The sequence below is a fragment of the Idiotropiscis lumnitzeri genome, chromosome 1, assembly GCF_059441095.1.
Source record: "Idiotropiscis lumnitzeri isolate Australia: NSW breed Sydney's pygmy pipehorse chromosome 1, RoL_Ilum_1.0, whole genome shotgun sequence".
In the NCBI taxonomy this organism is placed as follows: Eukaryota; Metazoa; Chordata; class Actinopteri; order Syngnathiformes; family Syngnathidae; genus Idiotropiscis; species Idiotropiscis lumnitzeri.
In genome coordinates, this window is record NC_142391.1 from 7,621,660 (window position 1) to 7,645,519 (window position 23,860).

General features: G+C 40.0%; 1 protein-coding gene and 1 long non-coding RNA gene across 3 annotated transcripts in view; one reads left to right on the plus strand and one right to left on the minus strand.

Moving 5' to 3' along the window:
• Positions 1-2,775: 2,775 nt before the first annotated feature.
• The window catches only part of asap3 (ArfGAP with SH3 domain, ankyrin repeat and PH domain 3), a 29,987-nt gene continuing 8,902 nt past the window's right edge, over positions 2,776-23,860 (minus strand). Inside the window, exons 3-26 of one of the 2 annotated variants that reach the window (XM_088314220.1) lie at positions 23,362-23,507; positions 21,947-22,021; positions 20,941-20,990; positions 19,639-19,756; positions 18,993-19,078; positions 18,635-18,710; positions 16,582-16,668; positions 15,833-15,942; positions 15,396-15,465; positions 15,235-15,322; positions 14,848-14,896; positions 13,807-13,973; positions 13,558-13,691; positions 12,377-12,468; positions 12,125-12,305; positions 9,184-9,269; positions 8,816-8,931; positions 8,669-8,736; positions 7,719-7,826; positions 7,387-7,600; positions 6,248-6,518; positions 5,010-5,217; positions 4,457-4,584; positions 2,776-3,834 (exon numbers count right to left, since the gene is read on the minus strand). In XM_088314220.1, the coding sequence (XP_088170346.1) occupies positions 3,822-3,834; positions 4,457-4,584; positions 5,010-5,217; positions 6,248-6,518; positions 7,387-7,600; positions 7,719-7,826; positions 8,669-8,736; positions 8,816-8,931; positions 9,184-9,269; positions 12,125-12,305; positions 12,377-12,468; positions 13,558-13,691; positions 13,807-13,973; positions 14,848-14,896; positions 15,235-15,322; positions 15,396-15,465; positions 15,833-15,942; positions 16,582-16,668; positions 18,635-18,710; positions 18,993-19,078; positions 19,639-19,756; positions 20,941-20,990; positions 21,947-22,021; positions 23,362-23,507 (2,741 nt within the window). In that variant the 3' untranslated portion in view covers positions 2,776-3,821. Of the gene's footprint in view, positions 3,835-4,452; positions 4,585-5,009; positions 5,218-6,247; positions 6,519-7,386; positions 7,601-7,718; positions 7,827-8,668; positions 8,737-8,815; positions 8,932-9,183; positions 9,270-12,124; positions 12,306-12,376; positions 12,469-13,557; positions 13,692-13,806; positions 13,974-14,847; positions 14,897-15,234; positions 15,323-15,395; positions 15,466-15,832; positions 15,943-16,581; positions 16,669-18,634; positions 18,711-18,992; positions 19,079-19,638; positions 19,757-20,940; positions 20,991-21,946; positions 22,022-23,361; positions 23,508-23,860 lie in introns of both variants that reach the window. The other variant, XM_088314219.1, reaches the window with a different exon arrangement.
• Positions 5,039-17,223, plus strand: LOC148343025 (uncharacterized). Its single transcript, XR_015846428.1, has 3 exons — positions 5,039-5,195; positions 6,369-6,565; positions 16,576-17,223. It is a non-coding gene; the product is annotated as an uncharacterized LOC148343025 (long non-coding RNA).

Sequence of the window (23,860 nt, forward strand, 5' to 3'; positions counted from 1 at the left end):
GATGATTAAATGTTGACTTTGATATTTTTACATCGGCTGTTTTCAAGATTTGAAATAAGTTATGTTTAAAAAAACATCTTAAAAACAAATAGATACAAATTTGGTAGATAAAAATGTGAAATTTAAATATATATGGAGTAATAAGAATAACATATAATTGCGATTTAATAATTGTTTTTCAACGTGCTCTTCTCATGTTTTTTTTGACAAACGCAAGCAATAAATTAATGTGTATTATCTGAATGACATTCTACAATATCGAATATTACACATAAACATTCTGGTCTTATAGGTTAGACTTGCGCTAAAATAAAAGCAAAAGCCATGAATTATAATATAAATGACAATATACTAATCTACCACAATTATCATACGTTAACAAATTTACTATATTTTACTTGCAATAAGGCAAAAGTCAAACGATGCAAACATCTGTGGCTTTTGTCACTTCAACTTTTAATGTTTCATGACACAATGGTATGTAAACTTTTCTAGTAACAATATCAATATATAAAATGAACATGAGAAATAAAGCCGCTTTTTCCTCCCCACTTTTTTTTTGCAGCCTTTGCGATAAGAAAATTGCATTCTTCTTGGAATGTCAACTTGAAGTCAAATAATTGTTCAACCCTGACTAACTTTGAGCATACAAAGGTTCAAATGTATTTACATTTTTGAATGTACTGTATTCATATTTTGTATGTGATTTAAGTTGTGGTTTAATAAGCACTGATATCCTTTTCTTTTTTTTCTTTGTCACAATTTGCTGTATATGACTGGTTGTCTTGCTGTCATCTGACCCTTGCGGTGATTGTACATTTTGTGTTCATTTCTAATTGTACAGCCTTAAAGCCACGCATTCCTAACCTTTATCACTTTTGAAGCTTTCTACCGAATAGTGCTGAATGTCGCCGCATTTTCTGCTTACTTTTGCTGAATTTTGTTTCCCCATTGAAAGTCAAATACTCGATTTAAGCTCAAGCGCTGCGATGTACAAGACTAAAAGGATACGTTGTTAGGATTAAACTGGCTTAATGATTAAAAATGTTACATAAGATTCCAAGCTGTTTTTTCTGTGAATTCCTAATTGTTTGGATTTAGTACTTGCTTTTGATGCTAGTATATATATATATATTTATTTAAAAAGCATCTCTTTGCATTTGAACGGCAGTCATGTGTTCCAGATGCGCTTTAGATTAAATGCAAGTTAGATAACTGTGCGTTTTAAAGGTAAATAACTGGAAATGCATTCCACTTCCAACTTAGCGCTCATTATTGTGTCGCAGGATTTATTTATTAATGTTTTCACCTTTGCTCACTTGATGGAAGCATTAAGGGCACATCTCAGGGTACACGTAAGAGAACATTCCCTTTTCCATTTTAATCTTAACACAGATGGCTTTTCAACAAAGATGCTAATAACGTATTCAAGGCGCACTTAAATAAACCCCAGCGATATATTCATCCTTGCTTTTCGCAGATTAGCACGGCATCCAGCGGTGTGTTGTGCACACATTAAGGCCATAAATCCATACAAGGGCTTAGGGGGGGCCTCTGCGTATTGGCTATGAAGATGAAGTTATTATTCGGCCTTGTTACATAAGTGACAGGTTGGAATGACATCGTGGTGGACGCCGGGCTGCAGCTGCCAAGAGACAAGCCGTACTTGGAGAGGTCACACAGGCATGATGGGAATATTAACGAGGCAACGGCAGCTGTCAAATTGCATAAACACAGTGGATTCGGGAGCATTTGTCGATTCTTTCAAGAATGAATAAATGTCATAAGTGAGCCATGGGGAGGCTAATAGTCGAGATACATTCAGATGATGATGTGGACATAAGTTGAGATGTCCACATAATTTTAGGTGTCGACTGTTTTTTTTTTATTTATTTATTTTTTACATTTTTAGCAAAGAATGCACAATGTTTTTCAATGGACAAATTGCATCTGGTTCTGACTCCTGTTAAGACACGTAAAGAGGGAGGGCATGTGGCTAAATTGTAGACTAGAAAGGGACATTTTAAATGTCATTAGTTCCTAAAATTGAAAATCAAAGCAAAAATTTTAAAAAAGTAAAAAAAACAAAACAAAACGCTTTTACAGTGAAAAACAAGCCATTCTCGCTGGACCGTTCTTTTAAGCTGCCACCCTTGCGACCCAACTCCACGGATGGCTGTGCTTCATTTTGAGACTTATAAATAAAAAATAGAAAGAAAAATAAGCTTTTAAATCAACACAATTGAAAACCCACCACTGCAACTTCCATCTCAAAAGCAGTGTTATTTTATTTTATTTCGACATGCGCTGCCTTACGCAACACTCACAGGGAAAGCAGAAGCGCTTTATGTTTTGAATGCATGCAGCCAGCGCCGGCCGCACTGAATTATTGAATCGATTTGTGCTTGTATCGAGCGAAAAGAAGCACTTAGCCGCTTTGTTCGCTTCTGCTCTACTTGCGTCTGGTACGTGTTACGTCTGACGATGGCCAACTTTGCACTGCACGCTCACCGGCCGCAACATTAGGTACACCTGTACTCAGCGATCACACTGTTACAACAATAAATGACACTATCAGAGGTATTAACTTAAATAACTCTCAATTAACTCCTCATATCGTGTGAAGATGTACCTAATAAAGTGTCCAGCATGTGGCTCGTAAACCCGGCGGAGCTTTAGTAGACAGATTAAATGTGCATTATCAGATCCAGTAACAGACTCCATGTTAAGTGTTACTGCGCCCGGCGAAAGAAAAAATTGACACACAAACACACATCATTTTAGACACGTATATACACATCACTTAGCATGTACAGTAATCCCCATGACATGAGTTACACGGTTTTTTTTTTTGTTAAATGTCCAAAATACCAGACGCTAATTACAATATGTACAGTAAGTGCAATTGTGTGACTGATGCGCACACACTTCCAGTAACTATGTTCGTATCAGCAAGTATCCTTGTGGCTGAATTTACACTGCATGCTTCAAATGACACAATTATTTATTTTGAGCTCAAGTGGAAAAACTGGGAAATACGCCATGGTGGCATAGAGAAGAAAAATAATGGAATGGATCGTATATCTTCAGATTCATCATCAGGCGTCTCACAAATAAATGTGATACAGTATGTATCATCTCTGCGCCCCATCATTAAAATTTAAATGATTCTGATCAGTAGCTTATATGCATCCAAATCAAGTGAATCGAAACTACGAATATATAACGAAATGAAACAGATGCAGGCATTCAATTGGAATTGGCCACTTGGCCCAATTGTGAAAATCCAGCCCAATAGTCCCTCACTAATCCTGATTCATTTTTGGATGCAAGCACTAACCCATTTTCCTATTTCAGTCCATAACAGCAACGAGCAACTTCTTTAGACAGCAGCTGGCGTTTTGAGTCATGAACACGTATTTATTCACGTGAGTTTAAAGTGCATTTTGAAAAGTGATTGGCTTGGAAAGAAAGGAATTAGTTGCCAACACTGTACCTGTTAATAGAAACTTTATAGAAAATTGAAAACAGTTCAATAAAAGGACGGTCAATAAGATTTTTAAACGCTTGATATTGCTTGACGACAATTTTCATTCACTTTGTGTAGTCTCTGGCGGGGAGTGTCCTTAATTTGCTCACCATGTTCCAGTTTTGAGTAAATCCGTGCTGTAAAACAGCGTAAAAGTCCACCTCGTCGCTAAAATGTGAAAATCCCAACGAGCATCCGATGCTGGTTCAGTTTGTCATTCACAGACATGTTTAATCTGCCACTTTCTGGACGTAGTTGACAGGGAAGGTCCCGCTCCTGGATGAGTCCCCTTCTATGTAACCGACCTGTTAACATGGGAAAAAATAAATAAATAAAAACACAGTAAAAACTTCAGTCACAATTTGCACTACGTAAATATACAGGGTGTGACGATTATGTATACCAAGAAACAATGCAAACAATTGAGTAGAGGGCATTTGCGTCAATATCAATGTGTCATAGCAAAAAAAAAAAATAATAATAATAATTCTAAATCATTAAATGGTTTCCTGTTTACAATAAATTAAAAGTGAAATGATTAATCAAAAACAATTGATTATTAAAATACCTTTTCTTTCTTTTTTTAATTGTCCAAATGGCAACTTTTTAACAGTAAAAATGATCAGATTACCGAAGTTCTCCACTAAAGCGGCTTGATTATCGTAGCGTTGTATCAAAATAAAGGCTTTTTATCACGAACATTTAAGAGCGATTCAGCGAGCGAGTGCTTTTCGGCTAAAAAGTAAAAGCAGACTGATCCAAACAAGTCAAAGTCAAAGTATTAAAAAATAAATAAATAAATAGAAGATAAACATGCTTTTTTTTGTTTTATTTTTATTAAGGGTGCTCTTCTCTCACTATTGGCGCTACAAAAACACAACCTTGTTGGGAAAAAAAATAAAAACGCTGGTAGTTTCACTTACCCACCAGTGGGGGTCAGTAGAGGCCGTGACCACGATCGTCTCATCTTTGAAAAATGTCAACTGCTCTGAATTGGTGGGTCTGCAATCCACTAAGGCCTTGACTCGCTTCTGGTGGTGCCTGTTTCCCGACACCTGCAAGGTAAATGAGATATAATAAGATGAGTAGGGCGACACTTTGGAAAATATAAAACACCAAAAAAATGTTGGTGGAGATATTTGGCTTTTCGGTGGAATTCCAGGGTGAACTGACAGTTGGTCATCATTACCTCAGCGCTTTATAGTAATAAGGAAAGGAATAGAAGTAGATATCCTCTGCAATTTCTTTTTTTTGGCTCAAATGTGAATTTGCTGTTCAAATTCAGTACTTGTTGGGGAACAGCAAGTCGTGGAAGAAGTACTGAACCATTGAATAATAGGATGTAAAACTTGTGAAGGGTATGGTTCATTTTATGTTCATCCTAAAATTACACCTGAAAGCCAATCACCGCAAAAATTTTAGGAGTAGTGCAAAATGTTTTCAGGATTTTTCATGCTCAATGGGCTATTTGTAGTGGTACCATAGCATTGCGGCGTGTTCGCAGGGCAGGGGTGACTCCAGGCGAAGAAGACGGGGCAACTGTGGCGGGTACCGGGCCGAGGCCGGCGCAATTTCCCCCCACAGTACAATACGGCTCTTCCAGGTTGCTGGTGGGAGACAAGACAGCACACTTTCCCGGGTTGTTTCCTCCACTGCTGGTGCGACGGTAAGATGTGGTCTTCTCAGAACTGGAAAGAGGTTTTGACGTCAATCACAATGTGAGCTGGTAAAAGTATACAGCGGAGTGAAAAATAATCTGGTTAAACTAGAAGCAATGATTCACCACTGGTGCTTCAGTAAAAGAAAGAAAAACATAAAGACAGAAATGTAATAGTACAAAAAGTAAAGATTAAAAAAAATGTTAGCATAAATTATATACAATCCCATTATGATAATTTACAATGAATGAGAAGAACGATTAAAATGCATACCGGTATTTTAATAGTTTTCCTCCTTTATTGACTTGCATACTACTGGGATTGATAATGAAAGAATTACGAAGTTTAAAAAAAAAAAAAAAAAAAAACATTTCTGAAAGGATAATTATGACTGACCGGACAAGATCTGCATGATCTTTTCAATAAGAAAAAAATCTCACAAGGAGCAGCTTTTTAAAAATAAATTTCTGAGAGGAAAATTAGGACTAAAATAAAAACAGGTTCCGTGTGAAACTCAAACATTTTTATATGCACAATTAATTAAAAAAATATTAATTAAAAAAATTAAACTATATAAATTAACTTGTTTTCCCCCTTAATTAATTTGCATGGTGCCGGCACTGACAACAAAAATCACTCGATGCAGCTTTTTGAAAAGGAATTTTCTGCATGAGTAAAACAACACAATACATGCTTTATGGATTTAACACAAATGTTTTAGCAACATGTAGACAGAACAGTACTCACAACTATATAACATCTGTCCTTTGCATACACCGATAAACAATACGAATCCTGCTTTTGTTCGAGGCAAGACACACCTCACTGCAATATGATTGGCTGCTGCAGAGGCAAGGACTGCCTAGAACACAAGTGGCCTATTTTTGACAAAGTATGAAATAGAAAATACGGGTATTGGTTTTCAAAATACGTAAGGAGTGTCAGGAAAATGTGACCACAAAAATAAATATTCAAAGAAAGAACAGATACCTGAAAAATCAATTTAAGGACCTTATAACGGACAACAAAGCAAGAGCGTGAATAGATAACTTAAATTTACCTCACAGGCCCAATGTGGTTCTGGGAGGACGTGGCGGTACTTTGAGGGGCACAAGTGCCGGTTTGCACTTCCCCGGAATGTCTATGAGCTTTCAGCACACTTCCCTTGGTTGCTTTTCCAGTCAGGGCCTGATTCTCCACGGCGGGCGAAGGGGGGCTCTGCCTGGCTTGCGTCTGGGAACCGGGAGTGCTAGAAGATGGGTTGGAGGCGCGTCTGGGAGGAGGGAGGCTCACATCCGGCGTTGTGACCGACAGCTGGGGGTCGGAGCGACCTGAGCACATAAATGGACGATGACAAGTATGCAGGACACTTCATTAGGTACACAACACATGCACAAGCTAGTGAGAGACAATACAAGAGATGCCACGGGTAGGGTTTCAAAGTAGGGAGTTCAAACCATGGTTGGAAATTAAAAAAAAAAAATATGTAGGGTCTAACCCAGGGGTGGGCAAACTTTTTGATTGGCGGGCCACAATGGGTTCTAAAATTTGACAGAGGGGCCGGACCAGGAGCAGATGGATGGAGTGTTTCGGTAACCTCACCTCATCGGAGAAAAAAAAAATAAATGTAATTTTAAATGATCGTGAACAAAAGCATTACAATATATATATGTCTTTGAAAAAACACAGTATTTAGAAAATAAAACATTAAGGTTTATTCATTTAATTTTTTTCAACTTCGGCGGGCCGGATTAAAACGTTTCACGGGCCGCATGTGGCCCCCGGGCCATAGATTGCCCACGCCTGGTCTAAACGTGGTAAGAGTATGTTCAGGTGTCAACTCAGGGTTGGGTTGCAAGTTTAGGTTTCAAATTAAGTTTTCTGATCAGGGTTAGGGTTTCCAGTTAAGGTTTCAGAGTAGGGCTTCAAACAAGGGTTAAGCTTTCAAAGTAGGTTTTCATCAACGGAGCATGCCACACAATTAACGAGAATCTATGGGTGAGGTTCTGTGCCATCGTTGCTCATCTAAAAATAGATCAACTTAAATTGCCAACTATTTTTATTATAATCATTCATTTTCATTATTTTTCCCAGTCAATGTGACTCAGCTGGCAAGGAGGCATAGCGCCCTCTAGTGACAAGCTGCCACTGGTTTTAATGCTCAGAGTTGTTGCTCACTGAGATCTGAGCCGTTTTTACCTTTTGGGGTTGATTTAGCAGGCAGCGGCGGTGGCATGGATATGCTCGACGGGGCGCCATTGGCCGGGGGATTTCTGTAGAGGAATTCCAGGTTCTCGTAGGTCTGACAAGGTCTGCTGCTCTGGTTCCCACCGGCAGCGCTCACCACACTCCAGCGGGCTCCCACGCCTCCGTTTGATGACACCGGAGAGCGGTTCTTGGGTACGGGGCTGACCTGCAAGAAAAGGAAAGAAGAATTTAATTCGGTGCACCCACTTTTTGTGCTGAAGTGTTTTTCTTGGATAAAATATGTGCCTTGGCGCAGAAAAAGGAACGTGTGGCGAGATGTTTACCCTCTCGTCGAGGTCATCCTCACTGTCGTAGATCTCCTGCGCTTGAGTGTCCCATGTGAACTCCACGTGGATCTGAGAGTTGAACTTCCCATTGTGGGCCAGCTCCAACTACACACACACACACACACACGCACAGAAAAAAAACACTCAATTTAAAAGAGAGATATGTCCTAATCGGCTATCTGAAAGCATTTGGGTTAGAGTTTAAAAGTAGGGTATGAAGCCAGGAATGTGGCCTCAAATTGGGGTTTTAAATAAAAATTAGTTTTTTTTAGTTTTTTTAAGATTTTCAAGACTGGGTTTTGGTTTCAAGACTGATTTGGGTTTTAAATTTGGGTTACTTTCAAAATAGGTTTCAAATTAGGGTATTCATACCTGGATTAGGGTTTCAAACACCGGTTAATGATTTAAGGCATTATTTTAAGACAGGTTTGAGGTTTCAAAAAAAAGGCACAAATAAGAATTTTAAATTAAGGTTTGAAACAAGGTTTATAAATTTAAAATTAGGGTCAGTATTTCTAACAAGCATTGGAGTTTCAAATTAGGGTTTTAAGACTTGGTTAGGGTTTTGTGCACTGGTTAGAGTTTCAAATTAGGGTTAGTTTTTCAAGCAAGAGTTCGGATTTCAAATTAGGTTTTCAAGTAAGGGTTAGTATTTTTAGACAGTTTATTTTCAAGACTGGATTAAGGTTTCAAATTATGGTTTCAAACCAGCTTCACAGATTCTAATTAAGATTTCGTGTGAGGGTTTCAAGACAGATTTTTGTTTGAAACCAGGGTTGTTCCATGATTTGTCTAGGATTTTTAAACACGGGTTAAGGTTCGTGACACCAGTTTGGGATTCAAGTTAGGGTTTCAAATTAGGGCTTCAAGTCACAGAGTGAAATGGAAATTATCCCCCATTGTCATCAGTTTTCATTTAAAAATGTGGTGGTGCAGTGAGGTCTCACCAGCTCAACACATTGCGTGTGCTGCAGCCTCTTGGCGACGTCAAGGGCAGTTTCTCCCGCAGAGTTCACTAAACACAAAAATTCAATATTAATAATAAATCAAAGTTTCAAATGTCCCTGCGCGGGACAACATTGGGTCAGCGGTACCGATGTGAAGAGTGGCCTTGGCTTTAAGCAGCAACTTGAGCGATTCGGGCTTGTGATGGAGGACGCTGTAGTGCAGCGCCGTGTTGCCTTCCGATGTCCTCTTCTCCAGGCAGTTGCTGTCGGGGCAAAAGCAATGCGAGACTTTTCAAAATGTTGGTTTAAAAAAAAAAAAAAAAAAAAGCTGCAGGTGATAGCGTGAGTATCAATGGGGCTGAGGCAAAAAAAAAATCTCTCTTGCCGACAATAAACCAGAGGCAGGTCATGAAAATAAAAAATATTCCATCCGCACCCTGTTCCCTCTTGGTGAAAATGACAGAAGGTTTTGCTGAATCATGACATGGTGGCTGGCTGCTGTGTTTATGTCTGACCTGTTCTGGCACAGGAAGTCCACGATGGCCAGAGAGCTTCTTTCTTCCAGACGCACGGCCAGATGAAGAGAGGTTTCTTTCAGACCCTTTGCGAGAAAACAACATGAAGACATGTCAGTTATTAAGTTGCTGTGGATCCTGTTGGCTGTTCATGTCCGCTTGCACTGGGGGTCAAGTGGGCCCGTGATCTCACCAGTCACAACTTTTCAACCTTGTTGGAAATTCTCAACTCAAACCTCAAACGATTATTTAAATCTCTGTTTGAAACAAAAGCCTGTCTTTAAACACTAATTTGAAATGATAACTTCAAACCTCACACCCATGCTCCAAACTCCCACCCTTGCTTGAAACCGTAATACTTGTGTGACACCAAAACCCTGGGATGAAACCCTAATTTGAAAACCTAACCATAACTCTATCTTAAAATCGTACTTTGACAGTCTAACCCAGCGGTCGGGAACCTATGGCTCTCGAGCCATATATGGCTCTTCCGGAGACGTCATATGGCTCCCAGACAGTTTGGAGTTGAGGGGGCCAAAAAAAAAAAATTAAATGAAATTAAAATATATATATATTTTGGAACTGGTTTTAAAATACTAGTGATAATCTTAATAATATTAAGTAATTTAAAATTAGTTTTAAAGATACATTTTAAAAGTCAGGGGTGCAATCCGCCGGTGACCCGAGGATCAGGTCGGGAACCAATCGATCGCAAGTACGTCACGGGTCATTGTCAATGTACGGAAATTAATTTTATCAGAGATAAAATTTCAACCCTTCGACCTGCTCAACCCTTGTAACAGAAAAGATGGCGAAAAGAAAAAAAGACGATGATTACCGTGCATTCCAGGCTGCGTGGACAGAGGAATTTGCATTTGTGGAGAGAGCAGGATCCGCAGTATGTCGAATATGCAATGACAAAATTGCATCAATGAAACGCTCAAATATAAAGCGGCACTTCGATACGCGTCATGCTTCTTTTGCATTGAAATATCCACCGGGGGACAGCAGGAAAAAGGCATGCGAAGAGCTGCAACGGAAAGTGCAGACGAGCCAGCGGCAACTGCGTGTCTGGACCACGCAAGGTGACGGTAATTCCGCTCGCTTTGCGGGTGCTTTGGCAATAGTGAAGAGTGGAAAGCCGTTCACAGATGGCGAATATGCCAAAACATTTATGCTTGATGTGGCCAATGAACTTTTTGATGACTTTCCAAATAAAGCCAAGATAATCAAAAAAATAAGAGACATGCCACTGTCAGCAAGAACGGTTCACGATCGGAGCATCATGATGGCGAATCAAGACGAGGAAACACAAATTAAGGACATAAAAAAAAACCATGCAACACCTGAAGTCGCATTAAAAGTAAACCTTTTATTATTATTATATGTTTAAAATACTACATGGCTCTCAAAAAATATATTTCTAGAAATAATTTGGTTTTATGGCTCTCCAGGTCAAAAAGGTTCCCGACCGCTGGTCTAACCCAAGGGGTGGGCAAACTTTTTGATTGGCGGACCACAATGGGTTCTAAAATTTGACAGAGGGGCCGGCCCAGGAACAGATGGATGTTTTGGTGACCTCATCTCATCGGAGAAAAAAAAAAATAATAATTTGAAATGAAAGTGAACAAAAGCATTGCAGCAATATATATGTCTTTGAAAAATCACAATATTTAGAAAATAAAATATGAACAAGGTTTATTCGTTTAATTTTTTTTCAAATTCGGCGGGCCGGATTAAACCGTTTGATGGGCCACATGTGGCCCCCAGGCCATAGTTTGCCCACACCTGGTCTAACCCCTTCAGCACAGTTACTTGTTTGAAACCCTACCCCTTGTTTAACACCACAACTCCAGCTTGAAACCCTAACCCTGTTTTAACACCCTAATTTGAAACACAAAATTAAAACCTTAAACCTTTTTTGAAATCCCTACCAAGGTTTATAACCCTTTGTTTTAAATCATTACTCAAGCTTTGATTGAAAACCTGTCTCAAATGTGAAAACCCTAACTTGGAACCCAAGTTTGAAACTCTGAAATCCATCAATAGACTTGAAACCATAACCTTTGTTTGAAACAGCAACACTTGTCTGAAACCTTAACTGTGGTTTTAACGCCATTTAAAATCCAAAACCTTGACATTTGTTGGTACCCAAACTCTGACTTAAAACCCTAATTTAAACACACACTTAAAACCTTACAAGACTAACCCACCATAAGCCCTTGTATGAAATCCTAACCACATTTTAAAGCCCAAACCCTCGTTTGAAGCCCTTACTTGAAATCCTAACCGTGGCCTAATTTCAAAGCGTAACACTCATCTTAAATCCTAACCCAAGTTATTAACTTTGAATTGAAACACTCATTTGAAAAGTTAACCCTTGTGGTAAATTCTACCTCAGGTGTGAAACCTAACTTTGTTTGAAAAACTTAACCTTGGACTGAAGCTTTAATTGATTTCGAACGACATCCGACATGAGACGGAAACCTGATGCAAAAACAAACCGCTGATGTCACGAGTCTCTTGCGCAACACCCCGCACTCCTTATCCACATGTGAAAACGTCACCCAGATTTATGCGCGCTCACAAGACTGCAAGAAGATGAAAGACAAACAAAGCAGCAGAGTGCATTATGCATGGGTGTCTTGTCTCCTTCACTCTCTAGAGACGCCAGCTCCGGCCTCAAAGCTGAAACAACAAACCACGTCCAACCAGAACAAACAAAGTGCGCACATGTCACCAATGTAACACCCACTTGCCTAACACTGAGCGGAAAGTGTCGTAAGCACTATAGAAACATTTGTGCTTTTAACTCATTCCTACTTATGAATCAAAAATTGCGCTTCATTTGCTGAATTTACTTGACCATCGGAGTCTAATCAGATTCCTCAGACGTGATTAAGCCGCTCACACGATGAGCTATGATGTCAACAGTCCTCACCTGTCCATCCGTCGCCGAGAGCGGTCTGGTGAGGTCCGCCCCCTCGGCGAAGAGCTGCAGCAGAGACGTCAGGTCCCGACTCTTCACGGCGTCGTACAGCTGGCCGGGTTCCGTCGATTCCCTGCGGAGGACGTAGCGACGCTCGGCGTATTTCGCCACAATGTATTCCTTTCTGGCATTCCTGGGTGAGAAGGTTGAAATTAAGTTTTAGGGTTTGATATTATTAAAAATGAATAAATAAAAAAGACTCACATGTCGCTCTGTGGCAAAGGTTTGACAGCGTCATTTGGAAGTCCTGCCTCCATTATGTCGTTGAATCTTGTGTTGCCAATGCTGACAGCCAGCTGTCACACACACAAAACGTTGTTTAGATTAGAATGTGGATTAATACACAGTTCACAGATCATTCCGCAATCACATACCGTATTTTCCAGACTATAGGCCGCTACTTTTTTCCTAGATTTTGAACCGCATGGCTAATACAGCGGTGCAGCTTTTCTGTGGATTTTTTCTTTCACCGGTAGGGGGCGCTCTATAGTTCAGAAAACACGCGAAATAAATCTCGATTTTTTTTTTCTCGTGGGTCTGTTCTGTTTTAATTAGCAAAGTTGTTGCCGTGTTAAAAGGCGCTGTTTTGACAATCTGTTGATGTGCCTTGATGTGTATTCCACAGTACAAAATCGTTCTGTACATGTAGTACACAACTCATTTTTTTCAACATAGAAAACTGCGGCTGATAGTGATAAGCCTGTGCGTGAAAATGTAGCACTGCTCTTAAATGAAATAAACTGATCTTGAGCATGGCTGCGACTTTTTTGATAAGTTGTTACTCATTGTCGCAAGAGAGCCAATTTTCCGCTCTGACATTCTGTTTATATCTGCTGCACCAGGCAGCAATCATCAGTAATTACTGCTGAGAAGAGCGATGGCATAATCATAGTACACGACAAAGTGTGGCGTGAAATTATTTGACTGTGGATTCTTTCTAGTCGTACTGTTTATTTCCAGTGTGCATGGAGAGCATATTCACATTCTGCTTGCATATAAACCCGCACAGGACTACGTGCCATGGACGTTTTGCACCATAGATCATTTCTACTAGTCGTTGTGTTTATTTCTATTATTCAAGGTGGTGGTGAACATGAAGAAGGACAGGATAGTACATGTGACTATGCAAACTATTTTTGCCGGTGGATTATTTCAAATCGCTCTGCTCATTTGTGCATGGGGAGGATTATCATAAGGATCATTATGGTAAATACATAAAGGAGCAATGGCATTACAGTCATTACAATAATAGTTACGACATCGCGCTAGGCCGTCTTGAGTATGAAACGGAGCATTCTTACAAACCAAACATTTCAGGTGTCAAGCATAGTTCGAATGGCCTACTCTGAGTAAAACCGCAATTCACTATAAACACATATCCTTACTAGTAACTCAGAGGTGCTCAGCAGGTCCAGGGTCAGTGACTGGATCCTGGAGTAGTGGACACCCAGTTCTCTGTGGATCCCCGAGCATTCAATGCAGGTCAAGATGCCGAGATTAGTGGACAGCCATGTTGGATCTATGATGGAAAAAAGACTTAAGCTACAAAAATATCACATATTTCAGCATATATATTTGAGAAGATTTGTCAGTTTGCATTTTTCTTTGAACAGCATATTCAAAAGTCTTGTGACCTGGTGCGCCGCAGTCAGCGCAGGCCTCGTTGCCGGGCATGTGGCGGAGTTCTCCGATGATCGCTCTGGAAAGCTCCTGCAGGCCGCTGTCCTGGAGGTGGAGCTGGTCTCCTCCCAGCGCTGTGTTCAGGGCCTCTTCCTTGCTGTTCTGCAGCACCGAAACCCATCTGAACAACACACACACAGGTTTTCACTTGATTACGAACAGCCAATTATTTTATTTTTCAATATAAATCAACAGTTTTGATTTCGTAAATTCACATTGCCGCTTCCCGCATTGGAGGGAGCGCAGAGACGACAAGGTAAAAGCGCTCGGGGTAGGCAGCCATGATTTGTTTTAAATATTCAAAACAACCAGGGCATTTTACAGGTGGAACGAGGTGGCGTTCAGTCATTTTGGCAACTGCGTTTTGCCGCATAGAGGCCCATTTGTCGTTTCCCATTTAAATATGTTTGATTGAGCCGCAAAATCTACATTTTGATTCGCTAACTGTGATGCAAATCCACTTACTATTTTGAGCCTTATTAAAGAGTGTCAAGGATTATTAGACAGGGCGTCAAATTGCATTACTCACCATCAAGCATGAAAGTAATTATGTAGTTGCACAATCTCCTACAACTATTGTCCACTTTCCTCTATTTGCACATTCAAACACACAAAGCTTTCTTGAATGATCGTCGCATAGGGAAGTCCCACCCAAGACCATCTGGACAAACGTGATCCTAATAATAGCACTTTCTTTTCCTTTTCAATGTGGTTTAGTTTCCCATCATTGTTGTACAGACCTGATGAGACCCTGGATGCACTTTATTAGGTACATCTGGACAGTCCAATCAAATATAAAGCAAAAATAATCTTGACTTTTTTTTTTTCTTGCACTTGTCGCTTTTTGTTCCATCTTTTTTTTTTTGTGTTATTCATATTCTTGACTTGTGAGCACAAACCGAAGATGAACATTAACAGAGCATGACATGCAGTGACCTGCAGCACAATGAGGGAGAGATAACGAGACCAACGTGAAAGCAAAATTTAAATCTTACATCACACATTCCTGCTCGTCTTCTGTCTGGAAATGGTATGTCCGGTTATCTGTTAAAAACAAGGAGCAGCGGCAATGAAAAAGACATGAATTCTGACAATTGACAGTTGGACCGTTTAACTGAAAAAAAAATGATCTGGATCTTAACGAGAAGTGAAAGTGAAAGTAGCACCAATGTGCCATTCAAGCTAAATATTACAATAAAAAGAGAATTTACTTGTACCGCTTTCCTTACTATATCAAAGTTTAATGGTTTATGCTTTATTTTATTTCTCAGAATTTCTCTTTTACTACTTCTCATTACTTTTCCATTGGGAAAAAAAAAAACATGTAGACATCTTCAAGAATGCCAAGGAAGTCAGGGTTAAGGGTCAAAGATAAAACTCACGAGTAACCAGGTCAAAGGCTTTGCGGTCTTCCGGGTTCGCTCGCACCTGACAGGTCAGGAGGTTGAGTTTGGCTGGTGGTCGATTAATCTGAAAACACACACAGACTTGCATAAATTTTATATATGACTATTGCGGCTTCTATTTTATTTGTGGTCCTTACCGTGCTGTGAGAGATGGTTAGGCAGCCAAATTTGACTCCACATTTCCTCTTCTGCCACACTTTTCTGATCCTGCCGGAGAGAAAAAATGGCAATGACGATCATTTCTGATAAGCCCTTTTAAACCTCACCTTTGAAATCCTGAGAATGCACCATACACATGGCTATACATAATTTGTGTGTGTGTGTGTGTTTCTCATGAGTTTGTGTCTAAAAGCTGGGTCCACTCAACAAAAACCACTTAGCCTCAAAAATAGTTGGAGCAGGGGCCCCTGTTTGAATCTTCATGTCAGGGTAATGGAAACCAGCTGGAGGCAAGTATGAGACCCTCGTTACCCTCCCCCATCACCACGACTACCACAACCTTCCCCTTCTTGTTCATGCATTCATCTCTGCGCCTCAAACATCTATTCAACACGAGATAAAATTCACTCCTCACCCGTCGCTCTTTTTGAGCAAGAAGCCAGACTTCTCCGTCCCGTATTGCTTGTTGCCCTGCGGCTGGTGGATGCTGTAGCCGTTGCCCGAGTTCTTCCTGTTTAGGTATTCCTGGCGCAAGAAACAAATTCAGGATCTTTTCATTGCGCACAAGATGCTTTTTTTAAAGAGCGTTTGTGTTTTATAGCGAGTCATTAACAATGGTGAAAACTCAAAATCCTTCCAAGTTACTGGTTACAATTAGGACGGGGTTTAGATTAAATCTGTAGGACAAATTCAATTTACAGAAGGACATGAATCACCCTAGAATAATCCCTTTAAACCAAAGTGACACACTTCCCGAATCTTTTCAGGAATGGCTTTAAGAGACTTTTTTGGGCGGGAACTCATGAAGGGAATGTCTACTTTCAATTTCTTCGGAGCTTAATTTATATTATTAATTACAGCAGGGACGGGTAATTTTGGGAGGTTATCTTATTGTATATGTACCCTAATAACCATATGTGTACTTATATATTGCATATTGTTGTTTAATGAGAATCAACAAGGAAGTATAATTTGTTTACAAACTTTTGAGAAGGTGAAATCCTTTAAATGGCAGTTTATTTAGCAAAGAATAATAACGACAAAGAAACAAGGCAATTTCAAGGTCTTTGCACTGCCGTGCTCGGACCCTAAAAATCATGACGCAAAAGACTCGACAGTCGCTGATTTATGCTGAGGAATGTGCTGCTATGTTTCCAGATTCACCTCTTTGCCGTCAACTTGCAGGAGCAAGCGAAGAGAATCCCTCAACTGAGTGAGCTTTTTGACTTCCTCGTCCTGGTCGAGCCGGACCTAAAAGAAAATCAAAAGTACCAGAAATCATCAAATCAAAGGTGGGGACTCACAGAATTTATTTTGCTGAGAATTTGGCGCCCAATCCAGCGAAAAATCACCACACTTTGTATCGCAATATGTGAATCTGCATCAGCTGTGTTAACGTACACATTGGAAAAATCCCACTTTGGTGATACTGTAGCATCTGTGAAGTGGATTTCTAACATCATATTCCTGTTCAGGAATGGCATCCGCAGCCCATGACTGTCAGTGTAACAGACTAGAGGTCATTTTGGGAGTAATTCTGAACTTATTGGAGGTGCGTCAATCAAGTTTTAATTAATTTATTTATTTATTTTTGCAATTCCCGTTTGGACTAGGCTGCTTTACTTCACAAATGGAAGATTACTCTATTTCCTGAACTGATTGTGTGGATGTAACTCAGGACTTCAACGTTTTGTGTCTCAGTCCCAGTACCAAAGACAAACCTCAAAACAGAGGTGTGTTGCCCTCAGAGGTCACATACTTTCTTCCCCCAAAACACAAGCAAGTACAGTGCGTGTGGCAAATCCGTTGAACGGACAGGCATTTTTCCAACTGACACGGTGTAATTTGGAAGCCCGACGACGAGTCTGAGCGAAGGCACGTTCCGCCGCCTGTGCCAAACCAGAAAAACGTGCAACCTTCTAACGTTTTTATTTGCCTCGGCGATCTCGCTAGGGCAGGTCTGAGCAGAGCGGAACAAGTCGGGAGAGTTTGGAGGGGAAGTTTGACAGATATGTCTTCCAATAACAAGCTCTGCTTGTGCTTGCAGAGGAAGCGTTTTGGCTTGCCGCGGGAAAGAGAGAGTGGAAACAGTTTTGTTTGAGATCCTTGAAGTGAATGTGGTTCATAGATTTTGACAAAAATAAACCGCAGGTGCTTGTGTCGAGGCAGCGAAGACGCTTCGTAACATCTACTAACAACCGTGGCTGAGCTTTCAAAACTGTAGGCACACTGCAGGCACACACTAACACATTGGCTAAACTAATTCCTGCGTTGTACACATTTTGTTAGTTCATATTTAGTTTTGCTTTTGTGATTCTTAAATTCCGTTAGTTTTAGTTTTTTCAAGCAAGCTACGTAGTTAATCGCACATTTCATTCATTGTAAAAAAAAAATCGTTGTCGTTGGACGCGCAATGCAAAGTATTTCAGCCCAACCTGCGTCCTCTGCGATGCTAACACGCAGTGGCCACCCACTTAGCTACGGCTTCCGTGAGTCTCTCTTTAGTTGAGCCATCCAGCGGTTTCTGTCGCAAATTATCCATGGATGCCTGGGAATTGTCATCAGCGGTGTGTATTTTAAACTGGACGTGCCGCGATGGGAGTTCAGTTCACGATGGCAATAAACACAAATGACTTTGCGCTTATCAATGACATCATTAAAAAAAAAAAAAATGCAGTTCAGAATTGAATTTGCGTCATTTTTTCCACTCGCCATGATGCTTTTAGTTCTACAAACCGGCGAAAACTCCGCACAGAAAGCCCATGCAGGCGTGACCTAAATTTCATGTGCTTGATGTTTTTTTTCCGGTCTCGCAAGATCCGGTAAGGTGTTGGGAGTTTTTCCAGCATCAGCGCTACGTCATAGGACTACATTGTTTATTACATCAAGATGAGTCTTAATTGCTCGTTAAAAAAATTGACGGCGTTAAAAGGGGGTTGGATTAATCCCATTAATAACGCGTTTTTCTTTCACCTCTAGGTATTTCATTGCTTATAATATCCTTGACCGGACAATACAAAGCTTGTGTTTCAGTCACTATGCATAACTTTAACACGTTTCAGCGAATAGCTGACAATAAGTTGCATAGAGAAAGAAAAAAAGCAAATAGGTGGATTTGGGAATAATGAAGTGCAAATATGCAGGGGAATCATTTTCCTTCTTCAGCATTTCAGAGGTTAAAAAACAAAAAGACATGCACAAAGAGACTGTTTATTACCGTGTGAACCGAGGACGCCAGTTTCTCCACAAAGGGAGCAAGATTCTCTGCAGCTTTCAGGCCGTCCTGAAAGAAACTGAGAGCAGAGGAGGGGGCAAAAAAAAAAAAAAAGGAAGAAGAAAGGCTGAGTCAGGGCGTCACTTCAGTCCAAACAACATCACACGCACAAGCAGTCCGCTTCAAACCGCTGGTATGGTCCCAATTGGCAAAATGGGAAACCAACGGCAGAAAAAGAATTTTCCAATGTCACTTTCTCAAGCCAAGAAGAACACAAGATGAATTGTTCCTCTGCCACCATCACCTTATGTGACACCCTCTTGAAACTTGGAAAGTACGCAAGACAGAGAAAATGGCTGACCTGAGCTGGGCCTGGAAGAACTTTATGAGGCTCTGGAGAAGATCCGGGCCTTGACGGACCTTCAGCTCCTGGATCTTCAAGAGGTACTGGAAAAATACAAAAGCATGAGGGTACAGGTATTTTGTGTTTGGTGACAATCTGAGTCATAATTACACGTTTATCATGTCCCAAACCACAGAAATCTGATGAGATGTTCAGATCAAACGGACGATTATGAATGTCTTCATTCTGGTTGCAAGCGATGACGTCATTGTGTTGCGTTGGTGAGTGATTTTCTTTTCTGATTTGAATTTCACGATGATTTCTGAGGTTTGTTCTTTTAGCCTCCGCTGTTGGTCTTCCGGACATTTGGACACACTGGATACTGCATGCTCAGGTCCAGCTGTGCACTGTGCAAGTATTCACTCAGCATTCATGTGCATCATAAAACAGCGAAACACTCTTTTGAATGGATGACAATAATTCAGCAAACTGGAACCCAGGCTGACTCCCCCCCCGGCCGGACCACCCCCCACATATTTTCCCGATGAAACAAGTTGGAAGCCTCATTTGGAAGCGTTTTAGAAGTAAAACAAGACCACCCATGTCGATGTGGGTCAAGACCACTTCAGGTATGTGCAAGGTGTTGTTTGTGCTGGCGACGCACCTCGCACATCTGCAGCTGGAAGGTCCGCCTCTCCCTCTCCATATCCTCCCCTCCGTCCGATCCCTCTGTCCTGATGAGCTGCCTGTTCTTTTCCTTGCGCTCCTTCTCCAGCTTTGCTCTGTTGTAGACAAGTAAAACGAAGATAAGACATCGACTCAAAGGATAAATTTTAGTAAGCAAAGAGGGGTGAAAGGGAAATTTTAATAGAAACAATGTACGTGTATCATATTAAAAATAATGCTGTTGGTTCTTTCATGGATAAAGCTCAAGAAACAACAGAAATAATTATATATATTGCACATTTCTATTTATAATCTGACACATTGCCAGCTTATTGCTAGCAAGCATTGGCGGGCTAGCAAAAATTTGCATTAGCAGTAACGGGATGGGTTTGCCTTCAAATAACGAATATTAATTCACAAATGCTATAGTAACACATACAAACAGCTACAATAACCCGATTCGCTGGCATACATTCTTCCTTATCTGTGAAAAAAATATATTTAAAAAAAAAAAAAAGTTCAATCTTGACTCTTTAGTAGTGATGGGTAAATGAAGCTTCAAATCTGCTTCATGAACCAGTTGTAATATTTTTGGACACCAGTAGATGGCACTCTCTGTTCAACATTGGGCTGAAAGCACATTGTCTCGACATTTTTTAAAATCCTTTATTTAAACCAACAATGCCATCTACAGGACTTAGAAATCCAACAACTGGTTCATGAAGCAAATTTGAAGCTTCATTTTCCCCATCACTACTCTTTAGCCCCTAAGAGACTAAGATGCGCATAGCAGGAACAGTAATTATTATTATTTATTTATTTTATCAAATATTGTTTTTTATTGCTATTATTTTAGTATCTTAGTCAAGTCTACTTTATTTTCTGGTTGGTCTTATAAGCTATGATATTTGTAAAGTTGAATTTTTGTAGTTGAATAAATATAACAAATCATGTTTAGTCATCGGGATTTCAGTATCAAAATAATTGTCGTTATTATTTTTCCCATAATTGTCTTGCCTTGCCTATGTTGTTGTTAGGCTCATGAACAAAAATTGCTAAAGTTATGCTACTAAGTAAGCCTAGTTACTATCTACGCGGCTAGCAAGCTCAGTCAACTAAGCTAAAGAATGCAACTAACTTATTAAATACAAATTTGTTGTTACTTTATGTATTTTATTATCAGTTCATGTGCAGTATGGGTCAATGTCCTGACAATAGAAGATATGTTTTGTTAGGTGTGAGGAATTTCTAAGGGAAACTCGTCTTAAGAGAACGAGGGCTACAACATTACAATAGTTACATTTTTAAGTCATACTCCTTCCAGCTCCTCTCCATCTGTTTCTTCAGCTCCTGAGGAAAACACAAGAGAGAGGACAACTTTAATAATACATTTAAAAAAAAAATCTTCACAGACTGTCATTGTAATTCAGCTAACACTTAAGTCATCTCCTATCTGGCTAAACCGGCTTCCTTCCGCCGTGTGAATAATACACAGTGACAGTAGCATACACGACGAGTATGAGCTCACTCTTTTGCTTGTCTATTGTCATGGTAAATCTTACAGTCACACAATAAGCAGGTTATATCTGTTTGGAACATTATTTTTTTTCCATTTTTTTTTTTATAAACGGTTTTATGACTGGCGATAATAGGGAAATACACAACCAAATACTCAAGTTTGTTGAGGGTTTGGGTTTAGACTTTCGGTCTGAATGATTATCTTCATCGGGAGAATATTTTGGCATATCGGAGTTGGCCGCTAGAAACCAGTGGTCTTCAACCACTGGGCCGCGGCCCCCACTTTGGATCGAGCCACACAGATGAAAGGTTTATTTATTATCCGATGCTAAAAAATATTTTGAAAAGTCACCTGTCTCTATTCATTACATGCATCTATGATGGACTCTTGCTAATTGTCTCAGTCGCAAGAAAATGAGTAAAAAAACAGACCACGTACGACGCTCGTTCTGCACAAATGTGGCGCGCACCTACCCTCACTGCCCAGTAGGCGGTCCGCAAAATTATGGACTTGTGAACCACTGGTATAAACCACCTATATCCATATATGGTCAAATTCATATCAAATCAATTCATTTTTACGCAAGATTAGCTCATTTACATTGGTGCAAATGTAATTTCAAAGCACTTTTGATTTAAATAACGTAAAATTAACATGGAAAATGTGATTAATCATGTTCGATACATTTTTATTGTAGCCGCTTGATGACATTTGTTCCCCTTTTTGTTATTAAAATCACTCACTGATTTTGGCGGAAACACGATGGAGTCTTCTCAAGTTCACTCACCAATCTGCTGTCGCGCAGCTCTGATTTCAGCACATTTTCCAAAGGGAAGGCCATGATGTTGTTGAGGTTCTGCACCTGGAATGTGTCAGCACGATATATCAGGTTTTCAACTTTCTGTGTGTGTGTGTGTTCCAAAGAGGTTCATAAGAGGTCAAGCTATTAGAAAAATTAAAGCAAGATTCCAGAACGTTCCAAATGGCCCCAATTTTTTTTTTTTTATGGATGAGCTACCAGTAATTTCTTTTTTTTTTTTTTTTTTTTTAACCAAAGCAGAAGTCACTTTTCTTTACAATTATGTTACGTTTTATGTGCGATAAGACGTGGTAATAATATTAATATCAAATTTGTGGACTCAAGGAAAAGCCACACATTTTAATCCATCTTGAAGGGCTTCCATTTTGTCTCAAACTGACACCAAATGCCAACAGAAATTGACGTTAAAATGCAATACAACAACATATTTTAAAGGGGAATTCAAGTTTTTTTTTCATTACAATTCTATGTTCAATGATCTGATCCATCAATAGCCTAAACATGGCACTCTGATTCATAAATAGTTTGTGAAATATGCTCAAGAGTCACATGACCAAACTCCAAAAGCAGGTGACATTGGCAACCTAATCCATTCGACATGGCGATGTCATTTTTAATTGCTGACAAGTAGCAGTACAAGACAAAATGGACACCCCCTGAGATGGATGATTTGTCTGCTTAATTCATATGCCACAAATGCAATAGTTATAAAAAAAAATAGACTAGTGGAATTGCATAAAACATTACTCTCAAGATAGGTTTTGATTTGACTGCCCCTTTTAAAAGAATAATTATTATTTACATGCAGCAGTGCTTTTTACACAAGGAAATGCAAGAAAACCAGTAAACAAATCCATTCATAACCAAAATTTTCAATTAGAATGCCGTGATACAACCCAGTGCGCTATTGGGACCGTTTTTGGAAGTCATTCAACAAAATTCTTTAGCCAGCAAGTTGACATAAGAAGAGAATGGCTGGAAACAAACAAACCTGTTTAAACCTTTCCATTCATTTCCCCACGAGGCTGCGACTGACATACTGTACATGAACAAGAGAGTGTGTGTGATAAAGTGCGCTCATCTGTGTTGAATCACTCGCCGAGTTCTGTTCTTAATTAAAATCTCCATGGAAACTATCAGTGGGAGGCTTCCCTATGCTGCTCTCTCGCACACAGACTTGCACACGCACGCACACACTTAAATTTGAGTAAGGGACTAATGACTATGTTAGTCAAAGCGGCTTTAATGTCCAACAACCTGCAGCTCCACAGCCAACATGTTATCGAAGTGATTCATTTCTTCTCAAGTGTCAAGCTAACCTCATTTCCCTTCACTGGAGTCATATTTAAGACCCCTCAGCCCTCCCTCCACGCTTTCCTCACCAGATTTTTGAGCAGAGCCGTGACTTCTCGGGTAAACACGGCCAGGTTGAGGAAGCCCGTGGAGACTTCGTTGTTGTCCTGACTCAGCTGGCTGCTGCCTAGCTTCTCCAGGACCTCCGTGTACTGCTCCTTGGCTTCCATGTGAGCTGCAAAAAAAATGAATATGGTGTCATTTGAAGCAGCATGTGGGTTCCATTAGTTGTCCCGCTGTAGAACTCAAGGCAGCGAGAAAGGGTCTGGAGTTCATCAAGGGAAGTGGATGATCTGTAGAAAGTGAAAGGTTTTTTTTCTGATGAGACCATGATGAATCATTATTAAAACAAACCTGATGGGGAAATGTGAACATTCAGATGTCTTAATTTTAGTCAATTTTATGCTTTCACTTGGAGCAATAGAAACAGACACACACAACACAAATTTTGGAAGCAGGTTATGGTTATTTCCATTAATTTCATTGGGGAAAGCGGATTTGAAATACAAGTGCTTTGAGTTACAAGCT